This window comes from Apostichopus japonicus, chromosome 11 (genome assembly GCF_037975245.1).
Source record: "Apostichopus japonicus isolate 1M-3 chromosome 11, ASM3797524v1, whole genome shotgun sequence".
Taxonomy (NCBI): Eukaryota; Metazoa; Echinodermata; class Holothuroidea; order Aspidochirotida; family Stichopodidae; genus Apostichopus; species Apostichopus japonicus.
Window position 1 is genome coordinate 21,957,815 of NC_092571.1, and position 25,421 is coordinate 21,983,235.

Genomic DNA, 25,421 nt, shown 5'->3' on the forward strand with positions numbered 1-25,421 from the left:
ATCTTAGGTCCGGCTAAAAAATAAATAACAAGGTATCACGTTTCATTTTTGTCTGCATTTTGTAGCTACACAAACAAAAGGTCACTTGCAAGCAACATAAAGTTAACTTTTTCAGATGGCTGCACTCGGTCTGGGGGGACTCTTCAATGCCTTTTAGGTGCGTCAATTATGAGCCCACCATGCTACTACTGCTCAGATTGATAACATTTGTCTCAATTAACAAGTTTGCCCTTGGAAGCTAAAGAAGTAAAGAGTAAATATTTGATTGTTCATCTTGTTAGAGATTCCTTTAAAAGACCTACTGTACTATGTTGGCCCCAATTTTAATATGTTCTTTCGCTTTGTGAATGTATATATTGTTACGTTGGGGTGTGCTCCGGCTCAATTAGTTTGGGCTCCGTTATTAAATAAGTATAATGAACAACAGATAAAGAGAAACTCCAGACATAGATATAATTGTAATAGAATATGAGCTTTATTGCTGGAGTGTATCTGAAGTACAGTCTCTGAAGTCTGGAATCTTAGTCTTTTACATATTAAAAAACAACAGTATTTAAGTCATTTCAACTTCCTGTGAGGGGGCGATAACCTCTCTGTGACATAAACTCTTGGTCTTACTTATAATTACTAAGGCACATGGAGATGACTATGACTAACCTTATTTGTAATACACATGAGATGCAACAGGTTATCATCTGTGTTTAAGCATGAGTATTTCATGGAATTAAGACAAAGGGGGCTTCTACGAATATGATGTGGGTGTAGGGTGAATAAGTCATGAACAGGAAGTAAGCAGTTACTCTTAAGACAAAGAGGCATGGAAGCAAATGTTTAAAGTAATATGATGGGGATATGACTACATACTACATTACAATATGCAAAACTCCATTGCAATGGTTTTAGAATGGCATATTCAGCAGGAACTGCTTCTTGTGTAAATATCTTGAATTTTACCATCATTAGCTATGTGGCCTTAAGAAAGTAAACTTAAGCAGACTTAGAAAAAACAATAAATGTTGTTTCTTGGCTGATAAGGTAAATAATTCAATGAGAGATTGAGCACAAAGTATTTGCAGTGTTAATTACCCCCTTATGAACTGACATGACGTTCACAGCAACAACCAGCTGCAAGTCAGATCCTACGGGAGATGAAAACGCCTTGAAATGCTACATGTTAATTTCATCTCAAACCGAAGAGCAAATTCGCAAGTTCACTGTCATAGCACATGGTAGAACAACTTTTGATTTTCTCGTTAAATGTCACTCCCTGAGCGATGAGCAACATCATATAGCAACCTATTTGTTGCCAAGAGTTTCAATGTTTTTCTAATTTTACGATGTTTTTACCTAATACTAATTGAATAGCATATTATGATGTTAGGTAAGTGGTTGTCTGGTTGATCAACTTCAAAATATAATCATACTACATAAGCCAGCTTCCTAGGCTAAATAATGTTTATCATTAATTGTTACAAAAATGTTTTAAAAAGGAAGCACTGCTAGCTAACATGTTTGTTACTTGCAATGGTACACTGGGAATGCAATAGGGCACAAGAAACTGGGGTTGCAGAAAATTAGGCAGACATGACATGAAATGCCCCTTACAGAAATTGACACAAATTATGCAGCCTTGCATCCAATGATAATCATTTGAGTCAACAAATCCACTGTCTCTGATTTCCTGGCTATGAGTCTTATCTGTCTAAGAAGGTATGAATCTTTCTTTGGAATGACAGTAACATAATATTTAATCACTCTGCAAAGAAGCCAACTCTGAAGTTATCCCAGCGTAATTAAAGAGTGGTCTTGCCTGGCCATGCAATTTGTGTACACAAGAGTGATAAGCACCCAGCTTTACAGCTGGAAGTGTGAACTCCAATATCAACTTTCTGCTGAAAACCAGAGTTGTGGCCTATATATCAGGAATTCAAGAGTGTTCAATTCTGTAAGGGTCACTTTCATAGCATGTGTAGTATAATTGCACTAGCCTAGTTCTCTGTGTTAGGGAAAGTTGTACGGTATGTGGTTACTGTAAGTGAAATTCTTACAGTGTGGACACTGGCATTTGAAGTTACTTGTGTTCACAAAATGGTTAACACTTGGGAATGATTTAAACGGCTTCAGTTTACATGGTTCTATTGCTTTTGATTTCTCTTTTGCTAACTGTTTTGGCAATTTCACAAATCTGTTCAGGTGATGCAGAATTTATTTTGCAGGTGGTTCAATTCCACCAACAGAAATGACTCAGCCATACAGTTTCAAGAAGGAATACAAAGACATAAACATGTATATACCGATAACCGACAGTGAAACAGTTAGTTTCGCACATGGGCGGCAATCATGAGGGAGGGGGGAGGGGGGAGGGACGGGGACAAGTCTCCCCCAATATTTTAGGTAGGGGATATAGTATATAATATCCCACCAATATTTGGTGGCATAGTTTATTTTGTGTGACTATGAATAGAAATAATGCGTGACATTATTTATCCAAATCATATTTGGCGGTGGCGAAACCTTCATCCAACACATGCTGCATGAGGTAAGTGACACTTCGAGGTCGTTTCTTTGATCTGTGACCGTATAGTTGCCACTCATCATTATTATCATGTCTGTACATCTATTGTGTATGAGTGTACAGTAAGTATCTGTTCGTACACTCATATATATGATCCACATCGATATGGGTTCCCTATTAATTTCTTTTTTATGTTTTTACGATATTGTTAGTAATTTCAAAAGAGAAAATGCTGAAGATGCAATTTACAAGGCCTGGGAAGTGCCATTTACAGCGATCTGGGAGGCATTTTCAGCCAAAATTTTCTTGTACGCTTCGCTCCAAAAATGGTGGCGCTAAGCTTAGATAGTTTTCAATGCTGTATCTACGGCTCTGATAGTTTGCCTACAGTTTCGCCCCTCCCTTGACAAATTCCTGGCTACGCGCCTGAAACCGAAACAAAGCGAAATTTTGTTCCCCGCTTAAATTGGGCTTAGTGATGAAATTTGATAACAAAAAAAAAAAAAAAAAAAATCAATATATATATATATATATATATATATATATATATATATATATATATATATATATATATATATATATATATATACAATAAAGAGAAAATGAATCTCTAAATTTATTGGTGTTTAGTGTACATGCTGTACGCTTGTCTTTCTTCTGACGCAGTAGTTTGATTTGATTTATTTATTTGTTTTTCACGTGTAAATTTACAGTGTGAAGGAAGTCTTCCAAAAAGCGTGCAACAGCTTAACAAACAGTTTGGTTGGTTTGGTTGTTTAGTTTCCGTGCACAGGTGCTATGTAGTCACCGCTTTTCTTAGCAAGTTTTTTTTTTGTATATCATAATGTCACGTGACAATACAGGCTGCTATGCTGTTCTCCAGCTCCTCGGGCGTGACGAAAGCAGCATGTTTGTTTCATGACGTAAAATCCAAACGAATAAGCCATGGCACAATAATCATTTAAAACGTGCTAAACTTATATAATGTCGAAAAAGTAGGCCTATATAGAGCAAATTTGATTTCCAATCCGATGTCTATAGTTACAGATTTTGTCAATTATCTAAATGACTCAATCAAGGATGTAATGTATTATACATGGGCGTCAATCCAGGGGGGGTGGGACGGGGGGACACGTCCCCCCCCCACATTTCGATGGATGGGGGAAACAATATCAAATGTCCCCCCACACATTTGGAAAAAGAGTAGTGTGGTGGCTCTATTTGGTTACGGCTTACACATCTTAGGATTCATATCCTCGAATATCACTCAATGTTGCTGAATGGAGAATTCCACCCAGATCGATGAGTTGGTACCCTGAGCTCTCCAATAATCTTAAGCTTAGTCTGCCTTTCTTTCGAGGCCAGTTCCATTCGTCGTCGGTTGAAGGGTATAGACAAATATTCAAGTCGATGAATCCAGAGGTACGGGCTATGTTTGGTGAAGTCGAAGCTCTCTTGCGGTTGCTCCTCGTCTCCTCCGCCAGTTCGACGGAAGCCGAGAGATCTTTTAGTGCTCTGAGGCGTTTGAAGACAAGGCTACGGAGCACCATGACTCTACAGAGGCTGAACCATGTGATCGTGTTCCATATTCACCGAGCAGGGACGTCGTTAGAGGGGGTGGGTGTGTCTCACCCCCCAAGCCATGGTAAAACTGACGCTAGTTGGAAAATTGGAGTGCGACAGTCGGAATTTCCGACTGTCGCACTCTAGTTTATCTAGGCCTTTTCATTTATCCCTGTGATTGTGCATGACCTAAAATTTTTTTAAAAATTTCGGTCAAAATTGACCTTTAACCTGTCATATTTACCACGTTTTCCTTGCCACTTTGGGAAATTGTTTCTCGCGATTCTTATACTCCACCGTACAAAACTTCTTATGATTTTGAATACTACAAAAAAATGCCTAATAGAACTACCGTCATAGGCGTAGGAGCCCAATTTGTTTTGTGAGGGGGGGGGGGGTTGTAACGACTTGCCCGAAAAATATAACCAAAATTTTTCGCGCGCTACGCGCGCATCCCACATGATCATGTGCATATCATACAGGCATGCATCGGTTTTTACATCGCATGCAATATATCATACAATCATTTTCCGTCTTATTACCCTTCCGTATTGGTGATAATTGTTGGGTAATAATAATATCAGTATAACCACTGAAAAACACATTGCAAATTATCAAAAAAGCTATCAGCATATTGCCCGAATTTCACAAAAATATTTGGTTGGGGTGGGGGGGGGCAATAAGTTTTTGAAATGAGTGCCAGTGGGTACAAATGTATCGCAACAAGTTCGTAACAGAAGTGCAGTCGCGAAAGATTGGGTTTTCTGACTGACACTGACCGTATCGTTGACGAGTAGCGGGAGGGTAGGGGGTACAAAGCAGCAGTTGGAATTTTCTGGCTTCAAAACCGATTTTCAGCCACTACCCCCCCCCCCCCCCCAATCATCAGGCCTTAGCTACGTCCCTGGGTACATGGTGGTTACATAGTACGCTCCGACCAGAATTCACCCGATAACCAGATGCAAATCCACCTAGCAACCGAGAGCTTGAGGACTCCAACGAACATCCACTGATTTATTTTCATGCCTTCATCACTTTAGCCACCACTCACATGGGACCTATTCTAAGTCTGACGATACATGCGCATGTGTGAGGTCCTGAAAACATAATAAAAGTTGTTTGTCTTGCTATCCTTGTTTTCAAATTTCATGTAAATGTATTATCGTAGACCTAGCAACCTGGTTTAACATGCTGGCGCCAAATTTGCGCTAAGCTCGCTATACAAACTCGGATATGGGCTGTGCCTTATTAGTTAGTTATTTAAATTATTAATAATGGCGTATGAGGAAATGCACCATTTTGTGGTATGACTCCCAGGACAGAAAGTCGAGAAACTCACATGCAGTCGCGGCGGATAGCTTCCTTCGCCTATATGTCCGGGGAAATTTGGGGGCATCGTTCCTATAGACCAGGGGTGGGCAACCTGCGAGCCACATGCGGCCCGCCAGTGATTTTTTGGCGGCCCGTGAGATGTCTCAAGAAAAAGAAAAAAATCAATCTATTTTGCATCATCACCAAAAACGAGCTAGCTGCTTAGAATTTATCTGCACTTATGATGCTGTCAGGTTGGTCTATTATCACCATTAATTATCAACAGGACTGTATTGGCATTATGGTTTTGTGAATACAGATTAAGTACACACACCTATTGCTTGAACGTCCTCGGAATCAAAGGTTTGAAATCAGCAGCAGGCCGTTGGTTAGGTGCGGCCCTGTCAATCTTTCACTCCTAAAATCTGGCCCATTCATTCGAAAGGTTGCCCACCCCTGCAATGGGCCTATATATGAGGCCCTGGGGTCAGTGGCGTCGTGCCCATTGGGGCCCGGGGGCACAGCCCCCCCCCCCCAAAAAAAATTGTCAAAGGTGTCATAAAATTTTGTCATAATTTAAATAAAAAGTGTTTTCGAAATCGAAAAGTAGACTAAATATTCAATTGCTCTTTGATGGCCGTTGCGGATTTTCCACACACCTCAAAGACGACATATCGGGATTAGTAATGCCATTACCTTTGAATATGTTTGTCCTAAGCTCGCGTTTGATACAGTCTCAATTAACCTGGAAAATAATCACTTCGTTATCGCGCGTTTTACCTTAGGTTTCGCTACTTTCACTTTTTCTGCCCATGTTTTCAAACGGCATGGCTTTTTCTTCACCCAGTTACCACTTCTCACGGGCTTGGGCGGCAAGGGCGGCGGAACCGGGGGGCACAGGGGGCACGTGCCCCCCACTTTTCCCCAGGTTAAAAATGTGCCCATTTTCTACATAAAAATTGAGGTGTCTCAAGTTAGCAAGAGGCCAGGGAACCAGAATGAACACTCGGGAAGGGCCTTTTTCCGGCCATCTGAGGGGTTTGTAAAACCAAAAATTTTCTACTACGCTCCGCGCCAACTGATGGTGGCGCTCCGCTCAGATAGTCGTGCATACAACATTGCAACTCCTGGCTACGCCTCTGACTCTTAGTGAATTTCTGTGGGTCAAACTCAAAGCTATTTCGAATGAAACAAATTTGTTAAGATATTAACAAGAAATAATCTCTAATTCGGAAGATTCCTACATTAGCAATTAGCATGATTTCGCCTCATTTTGTCTCAAAAGAAAACTTGTTCCTTGTTTCCCAATTTGCACATTGCATATTGCAGTGCTAGTATGCATATTTTCCTTGAGAGGGGGGGGGGGGGGCGTTGATGGAGTGATGTGTGTACACAAATTAGATAATACAATAAGAGTTGTAAAGGGTACTAAATATAAGGCTGCATCAGTCCAATCGAATTGCTGCAAAGTGCCCCTTGATGTCGGTGCCCCCCAGATTAAAAGTGCTTCCGCCGCCCTTGATGGGCGGTGATCATGGATCAGCCAACACGAAAATGTTTCGATATCTTAAATTTTGGGCGCTTCTGGGAGACGAGGAATTGGTAAACTTAGGAATAAATGGCGATCACTTCCTTCGAGAATATTTCCCAAAATTAAAAATTGCCGGAAATTTTTATCAATTTTAGGGGTGTTGCTTTCTGCCATAATGCACGGGAAGTGCCGTTTCCTGCAATCTGAGGGGTCTGCCAGAAGAAAAATTTTCTTGTACGCTGCGCGCCAACCGATGGTGGCGCTCCGCTTAGATAGTACTTACGGCCGGAATACTCGAATCGATTCCGTCCCCCCCCCCCCCCCCACGTTTCAAATCGGATTGACGCCCCTGAATGTATATATTTAAATTTAACAGGAAAAACCGATTGCGATGCTTCCTAATGCTAAAAATTTGGACGGATCGGAGATTGATAGGACGGGAAGCGATAGGACGGGGAGCGATATGACGGGGAGCGATTGAACAAAGAGCGATTGGACGTTGAGCGAGTGGACGGGAGAAGCTCTGTGCTCCCTCTGTATACTATGCTCAACGAGATAAATGATTCATTTACCTCGTTGACTATGCTTTACGTAGCATCGTTCAAGCTTAATTGTATAACGTTATTTTCAATTTACTGCGTAGTAGTGTCATTCTTTTTATTTTCTTGACACCAGTTTGTTTTGATACTCCTAACTATAATAAAAGTTAAATACGGGGTACCGTTTCGAGACAAATGTTGGTTATTTCCTTTCTACGTTGTTATTAAAGTTTAACAACTAACATGAACATTGATAGTGATTTTGTTTTCTGTAGGAATGAACATGATCAACCAACACTCTACCGTGCGTTTATCACACGGATAATGCAGGAACGGGGGCTCAACGCTATTGTTGGATGAACTACAGTACAGTAACTCTATACGGCTTCGTGCATTACTTGCGCCATACACCCGTTCGTGCATTATCCTGCGATGAAAACACGGTACTGAGACTGTTTTGGTTAACATCTAGTTATTTTAAAATGGTAACATTTGCCCAAACTGTGTTACGTTAACCCGCGGATAGTTGAAATGAGCATGTTTCTCCTGCTTTAAATGAGTTATTTAGTCATGCTCATAATACCTGAGAGGTTTCACGTGACCGTGCATGCTGGTTTATACTCCATACTTGGGTAGTATGCTATAAACATTATGCGAGGGACAGGAGGACCGAGGTGTTTTTGGGCCTTCACAAGCATCATTTAATTATTGTAGAAATTACGGTGGCCCAGATGAGACATGGAATTTTCGAACGTTTCATGTCATATGTATTACCTTCTTTAAACTGTCCAAGTTTTGAGTGTGTGACTTTCTATAGAAGAAAAGAAATAAGATCGGAAATTAGATGTATTGTGTGGTGAATGAAACGAACATTGATCATTTGTTTGCCAAACACTCTTCTGCTAATACAATGGATCCAGTTGAATGATTTAGTACTGCCGTGTAGTAAATCCCTCGTTGACGAGTAACAAATAGAAACGTAGGCTTTGTACTCATTTCCCCCATTTTTCTAAGTGAGCGGAGGTATGTCGGTGCATGTAATGGGGCAGTAGCCCTCTCTGCCCTCCTGTGTACGTAAGTATATATGTGGTTGTAACGGCATCCCGCATTTGGGGTATCAGAAAAGTCGATGTTCAAAAGCTGCGAAAATTTACCGGACATTCGCTGAAATATTAACCATATTCAAGTTTTTTTTTTTTTTCTACCACTCATCCAGTTCCTTCCCGTGAAAATTCATCCTGATAGAAAATTAATATGTTGTTGTAAAGTTAGTGGCGCTATTTGTATTTGCCTAAATAATAATTGCCAAGGACATCTCTTTCTCTTTTCAATCATGTTGGTTTGAAAAACTCACTGTGAAAACAAACACTCCTATTTGTTTATTTGAAATCTCGCTATGAATATCAGTCATTTAGACGGTTGTAGAAGCGAGATGTGTGAAGTAACTTTAAGTCCATCCAAAAAAAATTAAACAAATACCTCCATAGCACCCAATGATCGATTACCATTTCTCTGTGACGAAAACTGAACCGAATTTGCTTGATGTGGGGTTTTCGAACTTCAACTCGATCTCGAAGAGAAGAAAATGAAGAAGACCGTAGTCGGGCCTGCATCTATATTTCTCTTCTGTAGCGCGAAAAGAACTTTAAATATTCCATTTAGAAGCCAAGGTAGCTCGAGTGGTATAGTGAGTGAAAGTGGTAGAGTGAGGGTTGGAGTAACAGGAATAGGTAAGTGGATTGTCATATTATCTCAATTATGAAGGTTACAGCGTTGTGCATGTACTAGATTCGCGACTAGGCCTAGCCTACTTAGATTGCTGTGTAGTAATAGCATGGTGTACGGTACTGTAACTTCGCGTGTTCCCTAAATTCGCGTTACTGTGTTATACATATGTAGTTGCACAAATAGTCAAATTGTAACCACTTTCATTCATAATTTCAATATACAAAGCATGAACAAATGCAGCCAAAACAAGGCATCATCAATAAACAAGTTCACGGTAACCGTCGCCATCTTGCTCACGGTGCACGTCGTTGACCACGCGAACTCATCTGCTTAGTGACCGTCACTAACGTGCATGAATAACATAAGGCTACGGATTATACTTACAGGGAACTTGCGTTGGAGAAATTTACTTCGAAATATTAATCTGATCGTTGTAGATCTTGATTGATATTTTAACGACATATACCGGTAAATATTAATAAGAATAAGGTTCCAAGGCACACAAGAAAACTCGAGTAGGACCATATAACGAGCTAAGCTGCCTAGCCTAGTCTGTTGAATATACTGGGCAGCGCATGTATAGTGTAGGTGTAGTAAGTTCATGCTGTGGAATGCCAATGGTCATGAGAAGCTGATGAAGTCAAATATCGCAATAGGGATTTCGCTGGAATGCAAGGGCGCAGCCACTGGGGGGGGGGGGGGGCGGGGGTCGTAACCCCCCAACTTTTGGGAAGTTCTCCATACATAATGTTTTTCACACACAAAACGTTTCTCATGACTGCCTTGGCCCCCCCCCAACTTTCAGCCAGTGGTTGCACCCTTGCTGGAATGTGCTTGTTAGGGCCGGCGGTCAGGGGCGGGGAGTGAGGGAATAACGTTTCGTTCCTGGGAATAGTTCAAACACCTATACGATACACAGTCGTTCGTCACTCGCCTAGACCCTCCCCTGCCCGCGGGCAGCCAGAGGATTTAAAATGTTCCAAGCCTCCACGGTCTGGTGAGGCATCGGCGGGTTTTGTTTAGGGGAGGGAAGTGGGGGGGTGGGACAGAAACCCGACATGCACCCCAATATTGATGTTGTATTTTTCACGCACCTACATTATTTAAAGACTCATTGGTCATGCAAACATGCCTCCTCCTTCCTGGGGTTGTCGTTGATGCATGGGACTTTTTCAATATGTTGGGCAATATGTCTGCGAACAGGCCTTGGACCGGCCCCTCAACCGTTTTCAACACGGGCCTTTCTGGGTCGCCATTTTGCCGTAAGGGTGTAAGAACTTTTTGAACAAGTTAAAGGCAGAAAGGCCCATGGGCTGAATGTCAAAAATAATATTTGTTTTTTTTTTAGTATATACTTCTATTTACAGTAGATGAGGAAGTCGGGCTTCATAGTTCGGGGCCCGATAATGTCAGGCCCCACGCGCTGCCGAGTCAAACCACAGAGTTATATTGCAACAGTAGTAGGGAACATTCGTTCAGTTTTGTAAATATATAGACCAACATCATTTTTCGCTCCAATTTCCAGGTAAACGACGGCCACTAATGCTTGCTTCGGTCCCGAACTGTTTATGCCTCGTAACACGAGATACTTGACAAGTTCACTTTTAGGCATTTGTAGGAAATTTTAGTAGCCTACTCCTGATGTACATCGTCGCTCTTCCATTCCACGGTAGAATTCATACTGGCCACTACCTAAAATAGAGGGGAAAATAATGTATTGGGCCCTACTGATATTTAACTTCAAATAATATCACAGAATCCCCCGCCACCACCACAGAGCCTTACCCAACTTCAGCTTCGAGCATCAGGCTGGACTCAGTCATAGACCTACTGTAGGCTAGCCGACAATGGGAGGCCTTGACTGGGTGAAAGATATATAGGCCTACATAATTGGAGGAACATCAATATGAGCCCCCTCCCCCCTTATAAAACAGCCTTCATTTGGCTCAGACTGACACCATCCCCCCCCCCCCCCCCCCTTCATGTTATGTGGATAAGGAACTGTTCCATTGAGTATAGGTCACCGGGAGACTACGCAACACATGATAATTGTTTCCATTTTCGATGACATTACCCAAATTTTGTGTGATGATTTCGGGATATATTTGACGGAAACTTTGGAAATCCTGAAGCTATGCAAACTACTAGTAATCACCAAAGACATCTAGGCTACATCCACAGCCTCCTCAGGAAATGGTTGGCAGAAACCTGCGAATGAAATGAGATTTTTCGGGAATTAAGTGTTTGAAATGTGGACACTTAACAAGTTAGCTAGGCTGTCTCGCTGAGTGGCATCGATCGCCAGGCTGATGAAGTTTCATTTATCCCGGATATTATTCATTTATATCTTCCGTTAGGCCTACATTTGATGGTTTGAGGTAACATTATTTGATATCCACTCAGGTAACCCCTCCCACTCCCCTCCCCAATACAATACACGAGAGTACAGTAGCCTACCATCCGATAGTCGAAAAGATTGTCCGAGTGCACGAGCAGTATTCATCGCAGTGCATTGACTGTACTGCAGATTGCGGAGGTGCAATTTCGCAGAACTGGTTATGCACCGTGTACAAAATGGCCGCGGTTTCCGTGATAGTGTTTATTTTGTGATCTGAGACACTTTCATGGATTATTCCACAGAGTCAGGGAAATTTTTCCTTGCTTTGAGCAGTTTGACTCCCAACCTTTACAAGTATAAATTTTCTATTTCCCGCGGAATCTGATCAACTAATTGATGAAATCACATGGCTGAATTGAAAGCACTAAGCCACCGAGCAAAGTAAGCTAGATGATAGATCGTGATCGCAGTTATCTTTTAAAATAACTTTAATGCTATTACTAAAGCGAATTTACAGTATAGGCCTACCATCATCTAGTATTTCTACCGGGAATTTACTGTCTTGGATCGAGAATTGGCTTGGTAATAGGAAACAGAGGGTGGTAATTAAAGGCTGTGCTTCTTCTTGGCAGGACGTTACTAGTGGGGTTCCACAATGGTCTGTAGTGGGTCCCTTGTTGTTTGTTGCTATATAAATGACATCGACGGAGATATTTTGTGTACAGCTAAAAAGTTTGCTTATGACACCAAATTGTATTCTGAGGTCTCTTCCAAAAACTTATAAGAAGTTTCAAATGGATTTGGATCAGGTTTTTTCCCGGTCTCAGGGGTGGCAAATGCTTTTTAATATTGATAAATGCAATGTAGTGCACATTGGTAGTACAGTAACCAAAAGTTTATATACAATCTTAACGGTGTGGAGTTACAGGAGGTCTCTGTTGAAAGAGACCTAGGTATCTACATTGACTCATCTCTACAACCTTCTAAACATTGTCTTGAAGCTGCTAACAGAGGTATATAATAGGGTGTTAGGTATGATCAAGAGGAACTTCAGTTTTCTGAAAGAGGACATCGTAGTTAGGCTTTATAAGCAGTTGGTTAGGCCTCATCTGGAGAATGCTGTGCAGGCTTGGAACCCATATTTTGCTAAGGATAAGGAAGTACTTGAAAAGGTCCAGGGGAGGGCTACTAGGATGATTAGTTCCTTAAAGAGTGTTCCTTAGTATAGGCGGTTACAACTGTTGAATCTTACCACACTAGAGCTTAGGAGGTTACGTGGGGACTTGATCCAGGTTTTCAAGATTGTGTATGGTTTCGACAATTTATCCTTTACCGACTTTTTCATGTTTGCTAACAGTAGTTGTACCAGAGGTTATTGTCTTAAACTCCATAAGTCACATAGTAGGATTAATATTCAGCATAACTTTTTTTTCTAATAGGGTCGTGAATGAGTGGAATGGTTTGCCTGAGAAAGTTTTACTTGCAAGTAGTGTCAATGGGTTTAAGAATACTTTGGACAAGCACTTTAAGCATTGTAATCGGGTCTGAGTGTTTGTGTCTTCAGTTTTTCTTTTCTCTCTCTATAGGGTCCTTGATGGGGACTTGAGTGTCCCTCCTGATCCTTTTTTTCTACTAAACTAAACTAAACTAGTATTAGTAACCAGACCCTGGAAGTGGAAATCATCACAAAGGATCACAAGGACTTAAATCAAAGCCCCCCCCCCTCCAACACCCCCCCCCCTTTTCAGCACAAGTTTTTATCTGGTATAAGAAGCTTTATGATCTTGGTGGAACTTCAGGGAGAATGTCAGACATCTCTTACCAAACCATGATCAGATGGTCACAGCTAAAAAGATAAAAATGCAGGGTAGTCTGCAATTTACAGTAGGTTAACACTGATAAATTACAGTGTCCAATTACAGTACAAAGTAATCACTTACCTGAATGTTATGAAGATGACCAAACTTGTCAGAACTTGTTCATTTTTTGTTGTTGTCTGAAATCATTATTTTCATACCATCACAGTCTCTTGTGAATAATTTATATCTTCCAGGAGTTGTAACACCATTGGGGATTGGTGTCAGCAATGTATGGTCAAAATTACTTCAAGGCAAGAGTGGCATTGGATTGCTGAGTGGAGAAAAATATGAAGGAATACCAAGTAAAGTAGGTAAGATGTTTGAGGATGAAAGAACTGAACCATTTATTTCGTTTTCATGTCTTTTGTGGGTAGCCAAAACAACTTTGGCAAATCTTTTCACTGGTCACTGAGTTATTAGTAATTACTTTTTCTTACCTGTCTTAATTCAATTAAATGAGCCCATCTCTAGGGCAAGCTTTTGACCAGTACTTCGATTGTATGCAATGACCAAATTTCTGTTTGGACAATCACGTAAGCTTTTGAGATCATCAGGTGAAGGACTTGTTGTTTACATCATATACAGATTGCATTGTAAGTAAATACTGTACCTTCAAAATAGTAGATTGGCATCGCCCCATCATCTTGGAGGAACTGAAATTAAACAAAAAATAGTAGTAGGCCGTTGATCCACTCAAAGTTAAATTTTAATGGCCCAAAGCTGGTGTTCTATTCACCAAACCCACACAGCTCTCCTGCCATATACACCTTGGTTGTTGTTTTTGCTACCTTTTTTGGGCATCAATATTTGTTTGGACCATCAAGAAATACAATAAGAATTGTTTGTCCAAGGGATAACCTGAAAGAATCTTTAAATATCTTGTCCAATTAGTTATAATAATGATTCTGTTTTGTAGGGTATGGCTGTTGGTGTCAGTTTACCAGGACTCCAGGAAATTGTTGACACCGGTAGAACACTAGAGACAAAGGTAAGTCATCTGTTTTGTTCCATTTTCCTTAATGAAAAGAAATGATTTTGATTTGCATCAATCTAGAACATGCAGTGAACAACACTTACTGGTCAGTTATACGTTTATGTGTTTAACAAATAAATAAAGAGTCCAGTCACCAGAGGGCAATATTTGTCACTACGTCAAAGTGTATTTGTTGCCAAACTTCAAAGTAGTCTTACCAAGATATCTTATCTTTACAAACAAAGTAATACCAATATAACAGGACACGTCTTGTCTTTATATACTCTAAGTAATAACTGCCTCCTAATCCGTTCCAAACCCTATTTAAAGAAAACATGCGCAACACGCACCATTCAAACAAATCATGCACCACACACATCCCAAGCAACACGCACAACCGACACACGCATAAACATTGTTAACACCGTCACACACGCACAGTTGACGCCAACATTAATTCAATCACACATTACAATGTGATAGAACTTGAATGGATCAGCATGTGTAAGGGTACAAGGAAGGATTTGCAGGTTTTTCTTGTGGGAGACATTTTGGTTTGTATAAACTTATAGAACTGCAGTCATTTTTGCAGCATAGCCTGCAAAAAGTTGACACATTCTCTTGTTCTCTCCCCCACCCCCCTTTATGCCATCCCTGACAACGTCTGTATTTCTTTATAGATTACTGTATCATCATTACCTGTGACAATAAGTTCAGCACATAGTGCAGAAAGAAAAGACTTTATTCTCCTCTTCTCTCTCCATGATACCAATTAGTGTCCCCCATTAAGTCACTGTATCATTACCAGTGACATTAGTTTAAAGAACCAGTGACATCCTTTAATATAACCTTTTGTTTTCCAGGGGTACCGCAAAGTCAGTCCTTTCTTTGTGCCAAGGATCTTACCTAATCTCACAGCTGGACACATTGGCATCAGGTATGGCTTCCAGGTAAGAGTGATGTACACAGAAAAAGGAAGGAATCAGAAGGGGACAATCAAATAATCCCTTCTGCTGTGCTCTGCCATGTGGTTATTTGGCCTCTTTCCTATTCAGATCTATAAAGAATCCATGATTGAGATGTATCGAATGTCTCCCTTCATTAAATCTTCTGTTTTCGTTCAGAAAAAATAAGACACGTATTACTTGTTGCCAATTTTTGCTATAATACAAAATCGACAGGTAGAGGTTGTACCCATCGTCCTTACCTCTCCACAATGGTACTACTCTTATCCCTCCTCAACAGGGCCCCTTCCCCACCAGATTACTATGTAAACTATATATCGCATAGATCTGTTATGTACACATCTGTCATGACCTATATGAGAACTCTTGCCCCTCTACATAATGTAGCTGCTCCTTCCATGCACCCCCACCAGGTGAGACCCATCTGCTAACACCACTGGTAGTATCTGGAAGTTTTCTCTAACTATTTTGTATTCCTTTTCTCATAGGGACCTAACCACTGTGTGTCCACTGCATGCACCACAGGCTGTCACGCAGTTGGTGATGCCATGAGGTTTATCCGTAATGGTGATGCTAAGGTCATGGTAGCAGGAGGAGCGGAGGCCTGCATATGTGCGGTAGCAGTGGCAGGCTTTTCAAGGTATTAAGAAATGCAAGTGATTGTTTTTTTCCTCAAGACTAGTATCAGATTTTTCTTCTTCTGTATCTGTCAAAAGGAAGAAAACAAAATCTAACAGATAGAAATGTGAAGATGGGAAAACATCTTTTACTTTGCTGAAACCTGTTAAATAGTTATATCTTCACAAGTGATCTGTTTTACCAACAAATTTTATCCTTAACTATTCATAAATATTGTTATTATTTTGTCAGAAAAAAAATGACTAAGTGAAAGTGTTACATGATAATAACAATGTATTCATGTCATGGTTAAGGATCAAATAATAATTTATTATTTATCACAGTTTTGTCTGTGTGGCATGCCTTAGCAAATGTTTCAGCTAGACAATAACTGTCTTTATATTCTCAGAAGTAAATGCTGAAATAAGGAAACAGATTCGATGGAATTTATGAATATACTTGTTGTGCCCATATGTTAGGATGTTATAGTAATCTTCTACAGTAAACTATATTTAACAGCTCTTTGGATGATTAACATATAAAAACATGTGACAGCAAAGAATACAAATGTGCTGCCGAATGAGTAGACATTTAGGATCCTTGGTCAAAAACTTTGATCCCTTATCATTTATATTTCCCAGGGCACGTGCTGTCAGCACCAAGTATAATGACAGACCACAAGAATCTTCCAGACCTTTTGATGCAAGGAGAGATGGTTTTGTGATGGCTGAAGGGGCAGCAGTTCTCATATTAGAGGTTTGGTCTGCTAAGGTTGATCTGATCAATCAAAAATACCCATATTTAGATGGTTACAATTGTCAGTCAACAATTTGCCTGTTGAAATATGGATTTATTTTAGCTACTAGTAGTATGTGTGTCTGCAAGATCAAGGGTAGGGACAGTTTATAGTGGGGGTGGGGGTGGGGGAGGGGAGGATGGATGTTGCTTAGTGGCAGGATTCCACGATCGATTAGATCAAAGTATTGTTTACTTGTACAAGGCACTTTAGCTCAATTGCCTCTTAGCAGCCAGGTGTATAAACAGGGACTTATGTTTATAGCTTGTGTATATAGTTGTGTGCACTGGATTGTGGCTGCATCCTTTGGGATACTCTATAAAGGACCCATAGATGTGGTGCTGTGTAATGCTCAGACAGCAACGTGCTGAATTGTTCACAGCTGGTGTGTCTTGGTTTGACAATTTAACCATTGAAAGTTATTTGACAGACCTGTCAACCCCTAAATTTGTAAATCTGGAGAGATTTGAAAAGACAAAACCCAGGGGGTTGGTACCTGAAACCAGGAGATTTACAAACTATTGTAAAGTCCAGTAAGACTCTGAGTGTTGGAATGTCAGGTATAGGAAAGCCATTGATACAAATAAACAATCAATTTCCTTTCTTATCTTACTCTTTAAAGCTAACACTTGTCATGTTTTCTCTCACTTAGGAGTGGAATCATGCGGAGAGTAGAGGGGCAAACATTCTAGCAGAGATACTCGGCTACGGTCTTTCAGGTGAGGTTGAACAACATTTGTAGCAATAAAAGGAATCTTGTTAGAATAATAGATGATAACAAAGTGCTGTGAATCAAACAGAATAAACAAGGAAAATGGGATATTTTGCTAGAAACATAAAAAAATCAAAATCACAAGGGAGTCTAATATCAACAAAGCTTTAGTTTCTCAAAAGACTCATCTACAACTTTGCCATTTTTTGTACAAAAGAATTTTACTGGTTCCTTTTTTCTATTGGAATATTTACAAATTTATTTGATGGTCACATGTATATTAATTTATTGCACAATTATTGTTATATGTGTTTTCTTGTTTCTTTTGAGAACTAAAGTACTCATTTTCAGTATTCTCCCTGTAAAAGTCTAGTTTGATATATGCAGATGCGGGAAATTCAATGCTAATGGTACCAGTAAATAAAGGACCATATTTCATGTTCTACATTGGTTTACCACTTACAACTTTACATTTAATGTAAACAAATGAGTTAACCTATGATACATTGTCCTGTGAAGTCTAGTTACTACTGTCCCAAGCTCTGCTAGTTTTGTAAATTAAACTTTTTCCCATCCAATGACAGGTGATGCCAGTCACATCACCGCCCCTAGGGGAGATGGATTCGGTGCACAACGATGCATGAAGGCTGCCCTGAGGGATGCACGTGTCAGAGTCGAGGATGTTGGATATGTTAATGCTCATGCAACTTCAACACCTCTAGGTAAGGTGAAAGTATTGTAACATTCAGGTAGTGGGTTTGACACCCAATGAAACAGCAGTTACATTCCAGTTTGATGTTTACCATTTAAAGGGAGTAGTCATTAATAAAAGTCAAATATATTAGAAATGTTGAAGTAAGTTTAAAATTCACTGCAATTGTTAACATCAAGATCTGATCACATCACAAAGATGGAGGGGGGATGGGGTTATTGGGTTGGAGAGAATCACAGCACTGAGTTAGGGTAGTTTGGTTGGAAAGAGAGTTGTGCCCTTTATTTGATCAAATTTCCTGTTTGCTTGCTGCAAGTAGTAGTTCTTCCCTCCTGTCCCGCCCTCCAAACTGTTTACTGCTTTAACCAGTGGCTGCACTTGGTGAATGGATTTCTTAATATTTTGAAGTACTCCATTAAATTTAACAGATTTGAGAAGTCCAATTCATTTCCTGGAAAATTTGCTAGTACTCTTATGAGAGACTAAGTTTTTTATGCACCCAATGGGGCAATGATTGGTTATAGAGTTTGAAACATTAACTGTATATTTATTGCTCCCGATGGTACCGTAATAAGTTGTCATACATTTTTAAGGGACATTTTACCTTTGCAGATTAATTTTTGGTGATTTTGTGAATTACCAGATGAGAAAGATTATAACTCTGGATACTAAACAAATTGACCAGAACATGTTCATTAACAATTACATTCAGATTTATATCTCATATTATTGTACAGAAAAAAAACAACATAACATACGGCACAGTAATAAAATAACATAGTATGAAAATAGTGATTCTGTTAATAAGGCTAGTGACCATAGAACCAAAAAAAAAATAGTGAAGAATGATAAGAATCTCAATTCAACAAAAGATATTTACAAAATATAAGGAAAGAAAGAAACAGGACAGAGAATAAGCTGAAAAGTAATAAAAAGGAAATAAGAAATAAGAAAGGGATAGAACGCAATCAGCAAAAGAACAAATTCACAAGAGATGGCCAGGAAGAAGAGTAGCTCACAAATAATTGCTTAAAATTTTAACCCAATGACCCCAAATGACTGTTGATCTCTTCTAAAAGAATGAGGTATCTGAGCAGATTTAACAGAAGGAGAAAGTGGCTGCCACATGGTAATTGTTGAGGTGTAATTTGCCATGCTGATTATTTGTGACAGGTAACTGTCAAAATATGGTACAAATGGGTATGATCAGTACCAGATTATGCAATGGGAAGATCAGATCAGTGCTTAAGGCCCCCCAAATTCAAGGGGCTTGAAAGGTGAAGCATCCCCCTGAGGTCACAGACTGCTGTGAACACTGCCAAGAAAGACTTCTAGTTTGGGTTGTGCATTCACACTTTAATGGGGATGTGGAAAGAATATGGTGCTGTAGGATCACCAGAGGTTGTTAATGTGGCACTGGGTGATAAACAAGTATTTCATCACTTCTCCTACAGGCGATGAAATTGAGAATCGGGCAATCAAGTCTGTCTTTGGTTCCCATGCCAACAACCTGGCTGTGTCTTCCACCAAAGGAGCGACGGGTCATATGTTAGGTGCTGCTGGAGCATTAGAAGCAATATTCACTGTACTAGCATGTCAACATGTAAGTGATAATAAGCTTAATTATCTTCCGTGTTAAAATATAATTTAAATCTACACTTCACATTGAGCATCGATTGCTGGTTGGAGTGTTAGCTCAGTGGTTAGCGCCGGTGCCTTTCAATCATAAGATCCCGAGTTCGAGTCACTCAAAGATTAATTTATGTCGTCCAGTTACAGAGTTGTTGACAATTGACAATTCATAATCATGGACATTAAATATGAATGTAAGAGACTGACTTCGGTCAGCTTGCGGATGGCTTCTTCGCGAGTTCCTGCTTGCAGGAGGATCTAAACTACATACATACATACATAATCTTTAGTACCACTGTGAAGTTATTTAAACTATTTCTACTCCTCCCTAAAGTATTTTTTTATTTTCATCTCCAATTTTCCTCTCTTCCAGGGTCAGCTGCCTCCAACAATTAATCTAGAAGAGACAGACGATGAATTTGATCTGAATTATGTGCCTAATAAATCTCAGGTTTGGCTGGGAGATGGTAGACGGATTGGACTCACAAACTCTTTTGGGTTTGGCGGTACCAATGCCTCTTTATGCATTGGAAGCGTCAGATGACAGTGGTCTATGATTGTTCATGTCTTTGATGGACAAGGGAAAGAACAGACGAAGGCAATTTAAGATTTTAATTCTTGATCTGTCGTGATGAAATATCGATGTTCGATGAAAAGTAATATCCAATTAAAGGAATGATTACAGCTATGACTATTTAAATTTTATTAATATGAGATTTAAAGAAGTCAAATGGGAAGATGACTGATGATATCACCCTTTGATATGTCAAATTTACCACTTTTTATGTTTTTGTTATCAAATTTACCAACCAGTTAAAGCAGAATTTTTGGATGTTCTTGTAGTCTCAATTAGCATCTGCTTATTCATAAATATAATTGTGCATGCATATGTTAAAATTGTTGTTTTGACATGTATAAGGCCGTTAAATTTGAATTGTTCAAAGTGTACTTTGTGATGTTGTGTAAGTGCAACATTTTACATATAATCCTGTGTCTTAAACAGTGTTTCATATTCGGTCGCTACTGCAGCAATATTAAAGGCTTTACTATGCATTGAGCTGCATATCATTGTCAGACATATTACGTATATAGTTACCTTTCCAGTCCTTACTCCTGAATTGAACAGCATATTTGGCTAGTTAAGGTTAGTAGAAAAAGGATCAGGGGGGACACTTAAGTCCCCATCAAGAACCCTATAGGAGAGAAAAAACACAGAAAACACAAACACTCAGACCCGATTACAATGCTTAAAGTGCTTGTCCAAAAGTTTTCTTTAATCCATTTTTACTTCTTGCAAGTACAACTTTCTCAGGCAAACCGTTCCACTCATTCACAACCCTATTAGAAAAAAAAGTTATGCTGAATATTAATCCTACTTTGTAACTTTTGGAGTTAACGTCAATGACCTTTGGTACAACTACTATTAGCAAACATGAAAAAGTCAGTGAAGGATAAATTGTCAAACCATACAAAATGTCGGAAACTGTGTTAACTGATGGAGGAGAGATGTGTAGGTTTGAGTGAATATACCATATGCCGTCTACTTAGAAATTACATTAAAACACCGTGATGACATTCGTATCAACTGGTTACATTGAACTTTTTTTCTAATAAGCTTTATGCTCTATTGAAGTTTTTTTAGACGAGAAGAACACAATGAATGTGATTGAGAGAGAGCAAGAGAATAAAATGTCATTTTGGTTTTTTTGTTGTTGTTCATGTCTATGTTACTGGAATGCTATTTTCCATTAATTAATGCCTATTAAGTGTCCAGTGTCCTGGAACTTTTTCACATCCAGGACAATTTGAAGGTGAAATAATCTGAGACAAATTGCGCTAAAACAGAATTGATGGTAATTGCAACATATTTACATTCACAAGGGCAGGGCTATGATTTTATATTTAAATCCGTAAAAATATCAAACCTACACCATTACGATAAGAATGATCCATCCTTTGACACATTGGTGTGAATTCGACGGAGATATTTTGTGTAAAGCTAAGAAGTTTGCTGATGACACTAAATTGTATTCTGAGGTCTCTTCCAAAAGCTATTATGAGAAGTTTCAAATGGATTTGGATCAGGTTTTTTCCTGGTCTCAAGGGTGGCAAATGCTTTTTAATATGATAAATGTAAGGTAATGCACATTGGTAGTAGTAACCAAAAGTTTACATACAATCTTAATGGTGTGGATTTAGAGGAGGTCTCTGTTGAAAGAGACCTAGGTATCTACATTGACTCATCTCTGCAACCTTCTAAACATTGTCTTGAAGCTGCTAAAAGAGGTAATAGGGTTTTGGGTATGATCAAGAGGAACTTCAGTTTTCTGAAAGAGGACATCGTAGTTAGGCTTTATAAGCAGTTGGTTAGGCCTCATCTGGAGTATGCTGTGCAGGCTTGGAACCCTTACTTTGCTAAGGATAAGGAAGTACTTGAAAATGTCCAGAAGAGGGCTACTAGGATGATTAGTTCCTTAAAGAGGGTTCCTTATTATAGGCGGTTACAACTGTTGAATCTCACCACACTGGAGCTTAGGAGGTTACGTGGGGACTTGATCCAGGTTTTCAAGATTGTGTATGGTTTCGACAATTTATCCTTTACTGACTTTTTCATGTTGGCAAACAGTAGTTGTACAAGAGGTCATTGTCTTAAACTTCAAAAGTCGCATAGTAGGATTAATATTCGGCATAACTTTTTTTCTAATAGGGTTGTGAATGAGTGGAATAGTTTGCCTGAGAAAGTTGTACTTGCAAGTAGTGTCAATGGGTTTAAGAATGCTTTGGACAAGCACTTTAAGCATTGTAATCGGGTCTGAGTGTTTGTGTCTTCAGTTTTTTCCCTCTCTTTATAGGGTCCTTGATGGGGACTTAAGTGTCCCTCCTGATCCTTTTTTCTACTAAACTAAACTAAACTAAATTTGAGGTTTTACACTCACACACTGCTGATCCAGTTCCAAGCTATTCACTGTTAAAATATGCTAAACCTCCGATATGTTCCTTTAAAGGCTAACTTGATGATGTTATCAGCTCTTCTAGAACAGGCTTTAACGTTAATGTTAAGTTTTGTTAACCCATTGCTTTACATAAATTCTCACTCAACCAAAGCATGTTCCTTCAACTTGATATTAAAACAACAACACCCTTGCACCCATTGAAAGAAAATTAAACACCATCTATCCAAAAGTTGACAAATTTGTACTACCACTGTAAACATGTCATTTGAGACAGGTAAATATCTTTTTGTGATTTTGTGCTGGATCTGAGGAACTCAGCTAAATGGTTAAAGTATTAGACTAAATAGTCTTGTCACTCTAAACCGATGAACCTCGGCAAATTAATGGGTCGTTCCCGTACAAATTAAAAGTGGCATAAAAAATCTAGCCTGGTCTGATAGCACTGTTTTTCAACCATTCACAACAAATTAACTGAGGTTTGTTAAACTTTGTTTCTAAAATCATCTTTTTTTATGAATTTTTCCTTCATGTCTTTCCATTGTAATATAGCTTGTAAACCTATTGCAATCAAAAACTTTTACATTTTTTTTACATTTTATAATAATATTCTGTAACTACTGTAGTTGATACAACAATACTAGACATTTCACTAGTAGATGGGTTATAAATAATAATAATAAAAAAATTGACATTTCTGACATTACATAAGTTAGGGAAATCATTAAATGTTCTTAGATCTCTGTCTGTGGCTCTGACTCCCTCCCACCAAGAAAGTGTTAATACCCCACCCCCTCCTATCACCAAAAGCAATCCGTTTTCGCCCTTAAAATTACTGGCTATCGTTGACTCATTCGAGTCTTCAAATGTAACATGCATGATCTACACTTTATGCAGAGTTCTTACGTCTACATGGCTTGTGTATTCCTATCTAGTAATTTTCTTTCATACTCTTTTTATGGACAGAACCACCTATGGTGTCCACCATGGAACAGCTCACCGAGAGACCTCCAGAAGACTTAAATTTGGAAGAGACTTGGGAAGATGACGAAACATCAGACAGAGACAATAAATTGGAATCCCAAGCCCCTGTAGCCGATTCAGATCCCTACTCTAGTCTCATTATGGACATGAAAGCCTCCATCTCACCTCCGAGTTAAGTACAGTCTAACTCTTACCAGATCAGGAAAGGCTTACCAGACGATAACCTCCTGAAGGCAGAAGAAGACAGAAAAGTTTGTTCCAATTCTGGTAGCGACGTGCTGAACGCTTCATCGATCCAAAATGACAAGCTATATATATATATATATATATATATATATATATATATATATATATATATATATATATATATATATATATATATATATATATATATATATATATATGTATATATATATATATATATATATATATATATATATATATATATATATATATATATATATATATATATATATATATATATATATATAAACAATTGTACAATTGTGCTATGAAACCAACTGTGGCTGGTCTGGAACTCGACGACCGAGTCGTCGGGAACACGATGCGTTTCGGTATTAGACCAGGATCTATATGATCCGTAACTCATACAATGAATCTAAAAATAAATTCCGCATGTGATTGGAGAATTGAGCACATCTCCTGTGAATATCATGTAGTGCGTGGGGGGGGGGGGGCAGGCGGATGCACCTATCACTTCTTGAGATTGTTCCAATCTGCGTGAAAATGCCCCACCACCCACCCCCCACAACCCCTACGCCCCACCCCTCTTATCACTTCCCGATGGGTTACAAAACTTAAACAACCTTCGCCCGTAGTACCAAAACCTTGACAAAATCCGGCAACACACCACTTCATCGATAGATAACGAGTCTAGTGATCGGGCTGTGTATTAGTGATGCTAGAGGTCGTGCATATGGCAAGCCCTTTAACATTTACCTCGCAATTAGACTTAAGTCGAATACATTTCACTTAAGTGGAATACATTCTACTAAAGTGAAATGTTATTCCACTTAAGTAAAATGTATTCCACTTAAGTGGAATTCAATATCCCTTCAGTAGAATTCCTTTTCTCTTAAGTGGAAATGGACATTTCTATTTCACTTAAGTGGATATGCCTCCCACTTAAGTGGAATTGTATTTCACTTTAGTGGAAATGCATTCCACTTAAGTGGAATTGTATTTTAAGTGGAATACATTTCCACTTAAGTGGAATACATTTCCACTTAAGCTAAATAGCCCATCTATTTCACTTAAGTGGAACACAATTCCACTTAAGTGAAATGCATTTCCACTTAAGTGAAATACAATTCCATTTAAGTGGAATGCATTTCCACTTAAGTGGAATTGTATTCCACTTAAGTGGAATACAATTTCACTTAAGTGGAATAATATCTTTTGCTCGTCAATTTCACTTAAGTGGAATTCTATTCTGCCAAAGTAAAATACAATTCCACTTAAGTGGAATAGACTAGCCAATCACATTCCACTTAAGTGAAATAGACTATCCAATCACATTTCACTTAAGTGGAATTGTATTCCACTTAAGTGAAATAGAAAGGAAATTCCACTTAGGTGGAATTGTATCCACTTAAGTAGAATACAATTCCACTTAAGTGAAATGCATTTCCACTTAAGTGGAATTGTATTCCACTTAAGTGGAATACAATTTC

At 39.0% G+C, this 25,421-nt stretch overlaps 1 protein-coding gene across 4 annotated transcripts; it reads left to right on the forward strand.

Moving 5' to 3' along the window:
- The first annotated feature begins 9,172 nt into the window (after positions 1–9,172).
- On the forward strand, positions 9,173–24,032 carry LOC139976464 (3-oxoacyl-[acyl-carrier-protein] synthase, mitochondrial-like). 4 transcript variants are annotated; one of them, XR_011796149.1, is made up of 11 exons: positions 9,173–9,189; positions 13,579–13,695; positions 14,301–14,372; positions 15,221–15,307; positions 15,811–15,962; positions 16,582–16,696; positions 17,389–17,455; positions 18,033–18,170; positions 19,615–19,763; positions 20,166–20,390; positions 23,710–24,031. XR_011796149.1 is itself a non-coding variant. In XM_071985227.1 (11 exons), the coding sequence occupies exons 3-11, from the start codon at positions 14,304–14,306 to the stop codon at positions 23,764–23,766; spliced, it is 912 nt and encodes a 303-aa protein (XP_071841328.1). In that variant the 5' UTR covers positions 11,897–11,966; positions 13,579–13,695; positions 14,301–14,303; the 3' UTR covers positions 23,767–24,032. The 4 variants fall into 4 exon arrangements, 2 of the variants coding, with proteins under 2 accessions (XP_071841328.1, XP_071841327.1); XR_011796148.1 differs by lacking the exon at positions 9,173–9,189 and adding an exon at positions 11,897–11,966; XM_071985227.1 differs by lacking the exon at positions 9,173–9,189 and adding an exon at positions 11,897–11,966 and having other exon boundaries at positions 20,166–20,243; positions 23,710–24,032.
- Positions 24,033–25,421: the final 1,389 nt, after the last annotated feature.

Bases quoted from the DNA above. Each gene is read 5' to 3' on its own strand.
- LOC139976464 (XM_071985226.1), top strand. From the start codon at position 14,304: ATGGCTGTTGGTGTCAGTTTACCAGGACTCCAGGAAATTGTTGACACC. The intron at 16,697-17,388 runs GTTTGGTCTGCT...TCTCTCACTTAG, and splicing joins CAGCAGTTCTCATATTAGAG to GAGTGGAATCATGCGGAGAG. The intron at 19,764-20,165 runs GTAAGTGATAAT...CCTCTCTTCCAG, and splicing joins CTGTACTAGCATGTCAACAT to GGTCAGCTGCCTCCAACAAT.